Raw genomic sequence first — 10,000 nt, 5'->3', positions numbered from 1 at the left:
CTCCCAACTATGGTCATGACACAATATAAAGTTAACAGCAGAACTCGAAGCTATCCAATGAAGCTACACTAAGAAGATTGTCTCAATGCAACATATCAGCTACTGGGAAAGAATGAAAGAATTAAAACTCTTCTCCCTGGAGTGAAAGCGGGAGAGATATGCAGTGATATACATCTGAAAAATCCTGGAGGGTCTTGTCCTTAATTTTGGCATTCAAAGTTACCCCAACAGCAGAACGGGGCGCCATTGGATGGTGCCAAAGATCCCAACATCATCATCAAAATACAGGATCAGATATTGCAACAGCTTGGGTTTCAGGGGACCACAGCTCTTCAATATCCTTCCTAAATGCCTGAGAGACCTGCATGGTGTGGATGTGGGTTTCTTTAAAACTAAACTGGATCACTTGTCAGGGATTCCAAATGAACCTGCTTCTCGGCAGGAAACACAGATGCAGGCAGATTTGTTGAACTCCCTTGTTGCTCAAGTGCCACGTTTCAGAGGTGGTTTCACATACTAGTGTAGCTCATTCAACTGTGATGCCCCAGCATGGCCGCAGCTTTCGGGCTGAAACACTTTTAAGGATTTAAGGGGATTTAAGGATATTATATATAATATATATATTATATATATATCATATAATTAAGGGCTAAAGAGGGTTATTCTAAAGCCAAATACACTGTTTTATCCACTTATAATCCGCTTGTTACAGGAAAATTGAAACTGAAAACGGGCAACTAACCTTTAGAAAATTTAAATTTCGTTATCTCTATATTGAATCAATTTCGGACTTAATCTTATAAAAAAAGATATATTCCTTCTTCAGTAGAACTTTCGAAGTTCTACTGAAGAAGGAATATATCTTTTTTATAAGATTAAGTCCGAAATTGATTCAATATAGAGATAACGAAATTAAATTTTCTAAAGGTTAGTTGCCCGTTTTCAGTTTCAATTTTCCTGTAACAAGCGGATTATAAGTGGATAAAACAGTGTATTTGGCTTTAGAATAACCCTCTTTAGCCCTTAATTATATGATGTATATTGCAACCGTAACGGTTTTTTTAAATATACTGCCCACGCTTCCTGATGAATTCCTTTGCTGTAGAGTAAGGGACTTCATCCTATATTGCTTAGTATTATATATATATATAATATATATATATTATATATATTCATCATCATCATCGTTTAGCGTCCGCTTTCCATGCTAGCATGGGTTGGACGGTTCAACTGGGGTCTGGGGAGCCAGAAGGTTGCACCAGGCCCAGTCTGATCTGGCAATGTTTCTATGGCTGGATGCCCTTCCTAACGCCAGCCACTCCGTGAGTGTAGTGGGTGCTTTTTATGTGCCACAGGCACAGGTGCCAGACGGGGCTGGCAAACGGCCACGGATGGATGGTGCTTTTTACGTGCCACCGGCATGGGGGCCAGACAAGGCTGGCAACAGCCACGATCGGATGGTGCTTTTTACATGCCACCAGCACGGAGGGCAGTTGGGGCGGCGCTGGCAACGGCCACGGGTGGGTGGTGCTTTTTATGTGCAACCGGGATGGGGGCCAGGCGAGGCTGGCAACGGCCACGATCAGATGGTGCTTTTTACGTGTCACCGGTACGGAGGCCAGTCAGGGCGGCGCTGGCAACGGCCACGATCAGATTGTTCACTTACGTGCCACCGGCACTGGTATCACAGCTGCAATTTCCATTGATGTTGATCGACTTCGATTTTGGTTCTGATTTCTGATTTCCACTTGCCTCATATATAATATATATTATATAATATATATATATATATTATATAATATAATATATATATATTATATATAATATATATATCATCATCATCACCATCATCGTTTAACGTCCGTTCTCCATGCTAGCATGGGTTGGACGGTTTGACCGGGGATCTGGGAAGCCAGAAGGCTGCACCAGGCTCCAGTCTTATCTGGCAATGTTTCTATAGCTGGATGCCCTTCCTAAAGCCAACCACTCCGTGAGTGTAGTGGGTGCTTTTTACGTGCCACCCGCACAGGTGCCAGGCAAGGCTGGCAACGGCCACGGTCGGATTGGTGCATTTTACGTGCCACCGGCATGGAAGCCAGTCGAGGCGGTGCTGGCATTAGCCACGATTCGGATAGTGCTTTTTACGTACCACCAGTCCTGGCATCTGCCGGGTGCCAGTCATAGGATTGGTTCAATTTCAATTCCGATTTCGATTTCACTTGCCCCAACATGTCTTCGCAAGCAAAGGGGGTTGGCATGGGTGCCTGTCGTCGGATGAGGTTCGATATCGACTTCGCTTGCCTCAACAGATCTTTGTGTCCAAGGGAGGAAAGGCATGCATAAGTGGGCTGGGCTCACTTGTCCTGCCTGGTCTTCTCACGTACAGCATATTTCCAAAGGTCTCGAATATATATATTGTATATATATATATATATATATAATATATATATATATTATATATATAATATATATATATTATATATAATACTAGCAGTATCGCCCGACGTTGCTCGGGTTTGTAAGGGAAATAACTATATAAGCAGTTTTAGAGATGTAAAGTATAATAGCCATCTCAATATGGCTAACCACAAAGGGGGGGGGGTGTTACTGTAGCTTTTTACGTTCTGAGATTTAATAATAAATTTTTAGAGAGTTACTTCCCTTATATATGCCAAAAATGCATTAAAATGGGAGAAATTGATGGTAATTTTTTTTTAAATTGTAGACTCATCGTAGACGTGCGCTAATACCCAGAAGGGCTCGATATGAATCACGACTATAAGATACCCGTTTTTGGTTAAACTGCACTGCAAAATGTGGGAGTAGTTAGGAATCTAAATCGTAGGAGATAGACAGCACACAACCTCACTTTTATATATAAAGATATATATATATATATATATTATATATATTATCAAACATATAAGCGACGGCCATAATAGGACATCCGACTCACTAGAAAGAGCAGCCAAACTCCAAACCACTAATAGTTGTAATTCTGAAATGGAAAGAGAAATAAAAACGTTTACCTTTTCTTTTCTGGACTATGCATAGTTTCGGCAATCTTTTGTAAATAAATTAATTTAATTAATTTATTTACCACTGGCGTTGCCTCGTCAGCAGAAAAGCCGAGGACTATATATTATATATATATATATATATTATATATATAATATATATATATATTACATATATATAATATATTATATATATATTACATATATATAATATATATTACATATATATATAATATATTATATATATATTACATATATATAATATATTATATATATATTACATATATATATATATTATATATATATATATATATATATGCATGCACACTCATAAAGTTCACAGCATCTATTACCTTTTTTACAGGGGATGAAATTGGAGGAGTGAGTTGTAGCATACGAGGTCGGGATGACATACTTCAAGTGTGGAATACTCAGGCTCAGCTTGTTGAAAGAAGTTCATTAACCAAGAAGATTGAGTCCATGTTTCCAGGAGTTACTTTCATCTCAGTCTACTATAAAGGTTAGTGTCCTCTATAAAAATCATTGATTTTTAACAAAAATACATTTTGTTGTAGTATCAAGTGGGGAGGAGTAGTTCTACATAAATGTATCTTTCTTATGCAAATGTGTAGGACACTTCTCACTAGATCATGTAACTCTCTTTTATCATGTTTTATTGCTTCAAGTTGATGAAAGCTGTGTATTTTTATTATTTGAATAACACATTGCACTTTGAAGCTGGTTAAGTTCTATTTTAGCTTTGAAATTTGAATGAGATATTTGGTGAAAATGATTTTTTAAAAAAATCTAGCTTGGCAGTACTGATTACACTGTCCTTCATAGATGAGGTCTAATAAAACTGAAACACATTTAGATTTGTACAATCTTTTATTCCTCCCTAATCTTCCCCAATTATGTATCATCTCTATGCAAATCTACATCCACCATATGTTAAATCTACATAGAGACTTTGAAATGACCCTCCTTTGGGGCTGTAATATCTTGGCTCTTTCAACAGCAAAATCATTAGAGCACTGTTTGTATTGAGAAAGCTCTATGGCACAACACCCGTTGTAAATATTGGCAGTGCTCAACCAGTATACTTACGTGGTTGCTCCAAAAGTTATCCCTCACTATTACTGACAATCTCTCCTTACAAAAGCACATCCTTAGCACATCTAGAGCTGCATCCAAAAAGACTGGCTCTTCTCCTCAGCGTCAGAAAATACTTCAGCTCTAACAATTGTTGACAAAATTCAAGTTAGACACAGAGTATTGCTTCTGTCACCAATACTGTCAATCACACTGACAAACTTAACACATCATTATCTCATCCACCCTATTTACTAGCATATGATTCCACCACCGCACCATAACTGTCATTTACCACTATCACATCTCTTTAGTTAGTGACACTGATTATCTGTGATTATAGTAGATGGCATCCACTGTATGCATGTATGGGTGTACACACACATGCACACACACACGCACACACACACACAAACACACACACACACACACACAAAAATGCACGCATGCACGCACTTGCTCTGCTCGGTCTATTTCAGGAAGTAGATTATGAAGAAGAATGGCATTGTGTGGGAGCAGACCATTCCAACCCATGTGAGCATAGAAAATTGTCATAAAATGATGGTGATGATAACCCCTCTCTCTAAGACATTTCCCAAGATTCCACTCAACAAAGCTGAACCTGAAAGCATTTGGTTGAGAAGCAAACTTCTTAACCACACAAGTCATACCTGTGCTTCTATACCTAAAATCTGTCTTGTCTCTGGGAAAGTCATCTGGCTATAAACTACTGCCTTAGAAAACCTATCGTAATCAACAAGCATAAAATGCACATAAAATGATAATATTATATAAAATTTGTAAGTAAAGCAAACGTTTGATTCTTTAATTGCAATGCTGCTCATGGTGTCATTCTCTCTCTTTAACTTCAGGTTTTCAACTCCTACGTTGCTTTACATCAAAACAAAATCTTTCTTTCATATACCAAATGTTTAAATTTTTGTTTTGCTTTATGGTGCATTTTGTGATTATCATTAACATCTAATCTAAATTAAGTCACCTTATTTACACTGCTTCAAGCTATTACTGTTTAAATTTGACAGCTAGTTCTAACTCATTAAGCTGCTGACATCAATAATTTCACTGTTGATGACTTTTGGTAGTATCTCTTAAAATACTTTACTGCTGATATTTTGTTAAATCTTTGGCTAATCTTTTTCTGAACTACAAACATCCACACAGCTGGTGTTTAACTCTGGTTTCCATAGCATTCAGCAAATGAATGCTAAAGTAAAATCTATCCACTGGTCTAATGATGTGTAAGGAAATGACCTCATTGCTGTGAACTGTAGAGTTACTGCTACTGTTTGTACCAGTAACTTGTAATGATACCTACTGAGACCAAGATTATCTCAGTTAGTCATGAGTTACCTGTGGCACACAGGGGTTTCTGAATGGCACATCTAACAAAAAAATTACCTTCACTTTTTTTTAGCACACTCGTGCCACATTAAAAGTGCTTGTGCCAGTGCCATGTTAAAAGCACCCAGTGGAGCACTCTGTAAAGTAGTTGGTGTTAGGAAGGGCATCCAGCCATAGAAACCATGCCAAATCAGACTGGAACCTGGTGCAGCTCTCCAGTTTGCCAGCTCTGGTCAAACTATCCAACCCATACCAGCATGGAAAACAGACATCAAAAGATGATGATGATGATGATGTGTCTTTCCTACACACAGCTGTCCTCATCTATATGCAACACATGACTATACCAGTGCAGTTGTCTCTCTTGCACACCACATCTGATGCTTCTTATGTCCAACTTTTCTCTTCGGGCACTTACACTCTGTTGTGTATGCACACTGACATTACACATCCTGTGGAGCATACTAGCTTCATTCCTTGCTAGCTTATGCATGTCCTCAGCAGTCACAGCCCATGTTTCACTGCCATGCAGCAAGGCTATTTGCACACATGCATCATACAGTCTACCCAGTTAGCCTTCCTTTGATATTGCTGCTCCTCTTATGTGTCCATAGCTTACACCAAGTACATTTTATGGCCTTTTCTGCAGATCGAGCAGGGCCATCTACCTGAAGGGATTTGTAGTTTGTCTGCCTTCCTACTTATTAAGACTTTGGTTTTTGTTTGATGGACTCTAAGATCCTTTGATTCTAGACCTTGCTTCCACACCTGAAACTTCTCTAGTTCTGATAGTGACTCAGCTATTAGTGTAAGGTTATCAGCATAAAGAAGTCCCAAGGGGCATCCTGTCTTGAATTTCTCTGTCATTGCCTGGAGGACTATGATGAATATGAGAGGGCTGAGGACTGATCCTTGGTGGACCCTTACCTCTACCTGGAATTCTTCACTGTACTCGCTGCCAACTCTCACCTTATTGACAGCATCCCTGTACACGGCTTCTACAGCTCTCACTAACCACTCATCTATCCCTGGTTTCTGCATTGACCACCAGATAAGGCATTGAAGGACCCTGTCAAAGGCTCTCTCCATGTCAACAAAAGCCAGGTACAGAGGTTTATCTTTGGCTAGGTATTTCTCCTGCAGCTGTCTTACCAGAAATCTAGCATCAGTGGTGCTTTTCCCTGGCACAAACCCAAACTGCATTTCATCTAGACTGACTCTCTCCCTAATTAGTTGGACTATGACCCTCTCTGTGACTTTCATTACCTGATCCAACAACTTGATACCTCTTGTATTTCCTATAATTGTTGATGGATGTGTAGTCTTGTGCTTGTTCAATGGTTTGCACTTTGTGCTTCTTAATGGGGTGTTTTTTACTGGTGTCTTCATTGGTTTTTTGGTTTATTTTTTGTGATGTGGTGTTTGTATTTTTTGTAATTGTAAGCAGGAAGGTATATTATTAGTTTGTTTAGGATTTGTTCACGAGTTGGTGATGGGGTGTATGTTTTTCTTTGTATGTGTTTAAGGTGATAAATGTTGTAATTTATGACAGGGTTAGCCGTAAAAGTAATTGTCAATAGCTACGTCTCTAATAAATGGTGCTTTCAAGACTGAGTAATATTTGAGGGATTGTTCTATCAATAAAAATATGTTTTTGTTTGTTTGTTGGCAATCAAATTTTGTTTTCATGTTCTTAAAAAGATGTGTGTATGTGGCTGTTTAAATTTCCTTACAGTTTTCTGTTTGACTTTTTTTAAGGAAAAATGTAGGTTATGTGTACGTGAGAGTTTGTGGTCATTTGATTTTGGTTTGCTTTTGTGCATGGCTGGGATGGGGGTTTGTTATGTTGCCTGTGGTCATAGAACATTTAAATAATACAGACATGCACAAACACACACACACACACACGTATACATATGTATGTGGAGGTATGGCTGTGTGGTTAAGAAATTTGCTTCCCAGTCACATGGTTTTTGGTCTAGTCCCTCATTCCATGGTACCTTGGGCAAGTGTCTTCTACTTTAGTTTCAGGCTGACCAAAGCCTTGTAAGTGAATTTGGTAGACAAAAACCGAAAGTAGCCCATCACACACACACACACATGCACGTGTGTGTCTCCTTGTCTTGACATTGTCTGATGGTTGTAAATAAGGGTCACCACAATAGAAATACTGTCCTTCATTGTCCTTCAGTGCTGTGCAGGAAAAATATGTTAAACTACAAACAATATTTTTTGTTGGCATTTACCTTTCCACAAATTGTCTGCTTGCTTTGTGCTTTTGAAAGTAAGTGGAATGAGAATCTTTTACTTGAGGAAACAGGTAAGGCTTAACCGCAGGGAAGGTATACAGCTGTAAAAAGACAATCCTTCAATAATGTGTACATGTCTAACCCATGGTAGTGTAGGGAAAAATGGATGTAAAATGTGAATTATAAATTTTATCAATCTGAAATTTTAGACTGAAAAATATTTTAAATTGAAATTCTCAAACAGCTTACAGTATTTGTTTTATTATTTCAGCCTTTGCTACACATGAAGCATTTGAAGGAGTTAAGGATACTTTAGGATTTGCCTAAAATATACATTCACTTGGTTTTGAAGTTGGCATAATTGTTTTCCACATCGAGAAGGTAACCAACCAGTTTTTAACTACACACACACACACACATGCATAAACGTAAATAGTTGATAGGTTTTGATTTGATGACGCTCATTTGTAAAACCTTATAAATAAAAGAAAAATCTCATTTCACCATATTAAGCTTATGTGCAGTTAAAGATAAGCCTGAAAGGGATTTGAACTGATGTTATTACAAGAAATATGGCTCAAGTAAATCCAGAGACCTAGTCTGCATTGATATATCAATATTAGTAACAAACATATGAGTAGTGCAAATGTGTCTTAGTTCTGTGTTTATTGCATACTTTTCATGAAAAATCTTGATTGTGTGATATCCACAATATTGACTTTACAGAAGTGTGCACTTAAAGCTCAGACTGATAAAGTTTGAAGGTGAGCAGACTGCCCAAGGGGTTTGCTTACCTTTGAGAGATGAGGCAAACATGTTAAAGGTATATTATGTTTAAGGAAGTGGGTGGCCTGAAACCATGCTATGTCACTGCAGAGGTCACTGCAGAGGTCACTTCTGAATTCGAGTTTTGCTTTGTATGCCTGAAATTTTGCCATGTGTTATATACAGCAATTATGATAATTGACTAAATGCTTTTTCCCTACATCACATACAAACAAAAAAAGTCTGCATATTATATTTGAGATGCTTTTTCCTGGATATCATTGTCTGTAATTACAGGTGCACATTATGTGTATATTGCATGTGGACACAACACTTTAGAATTGTTGTTGGGTGAAAATGCTAGGTCACTGGATTTTCATGCTTTACTGAAGTCACATCCAACTCTGGTAACCGACTGTCTTTCATCCCTCCAGGGTCAATAAAATAACACTGATATGTTAGGTTCAATCAATTGTACAATTTCTCCCTTGAGAAATCAATATCTTGAATGCGTTTATGGGGCAACAAGAGCACCTGATTAAGTTCATTAGTGTCTTCATCCTGTTTATTCCTTTATAGGGTAAGTTCAAATATTGATCTTGTTTTTCACTGCATCATGGGTGACTGAATAAATGCTAATGGGGTTGCTAGATCAGTTTCATAAAAAGTAGCACAAGATTTTCAAAAATGAGTGAGTTGTGATATAGAATAATCTAAAATGAAAATTTTGCCAGTGAATAATAATTTAGGAATTCCCTGTAGATTAGTTCATATATATATACATTCTGTCTAGTTTCTGTAATTGAAGAGGAGATTAACCACTTTGAAATGCTTTTCTGTTCTTTCTTCAAGTCTTGGTAGGTAGTGCTGTGGGCTGATTTTAGGTGTATTTACATCATTTGTCCATAATGAGAATTTTTCTCCATGACAAAACACTGAATGGTTAGCATATTTGAACTGGTAATAATCTTGTATTTATACGCAACACTGCTTAGCACTGTTACCCTGTGATAATTGCTTGTAGGCTGGTTTTAATTATTTAGTTGATTCTTACCTTTTGAAAATTAAAATCTTTAAGTCATCTGAACTGAAAAAAAAAATGGAAATAAAAAAAAGTAGCATGCACTTTCATAATCTGTTGCTTGTATACCACCCTACTACCCTGCTGTGCTAATAAATATTGCTAGAGTTGGTCTTGTTGACTGTCATAGATGAGTAATCTATGCCTTGTATTCCTGAGGTGAAATGCAAGAAATGTCTGGTTGCCAAACTTAGACCTACATATTCACACTCACTCATTCTCTGTCTCTCTCTCATTCATGTAATGATGTGACAGTTTAGTTAAATATTACATGTCATGCAGCACAGTGGTCTGTCAATGTCTGTCATCTTTGGTTTCTTTGTGTGATTATTGTAGGGTGCTAAAGGAAAAGAGGTTGCTTGCTGCTTGCTCAACCTACCTTCATTTCTTGGAGGTAGAGGACAATGGATTGTCTCGCATAATCCCCTCATAGT

General features: G+C 37.8%; 1 protein-coding gene across 2 annotated transcripts in view; it reads left to right on the top strand.

Moving 5' to 3' along the window:
- The window catches only part of LOC115211817 (eukaryotic translation initiation factor 4E type 3-like), a 65,302-nt gene that overhangs the window by 53,572 nt on the left and 1,730 nt on the right, over nt 1–10,000 (top strand). For both annotated transcript variants that reach the window (XM_029780523.2, XM_036503030.1), the window contains exons 6-7: nt 3,382–3,537; nt 7,992–8,101. In XM_029780523.2, the coding sequence (XP_029636383.1) occupies nt 3,382–3,537; nt 7,992–8,047 (212 nt within the window). In that variant the 3' untranslated portion in view covers nt 8,048–8,101. The remainder of the gene's footprint in view (nt 1–3,381; nt 3,538–7,991; nt 8,102–10,000) is intronic.

This window comes from Octopus sinensis, linkage group LG5, assembly GCF_006345805.1.
Source record: "Octopus sinensis linkage group LG5, ASM634580v1, whole genome shotgun sequence".
NCBI classification, from domain to species: domain Eukaryota; kingdom Metazoa; phylum Mollusca; class Cephalopoda; order Octopoda; family Octopodidae; genus Octopus; species Octopus sinensis.
Note: the sequence above shows the minus strand (reverse complement) of the source record. Positions and strands in the feature narration are given on the sequence as shown.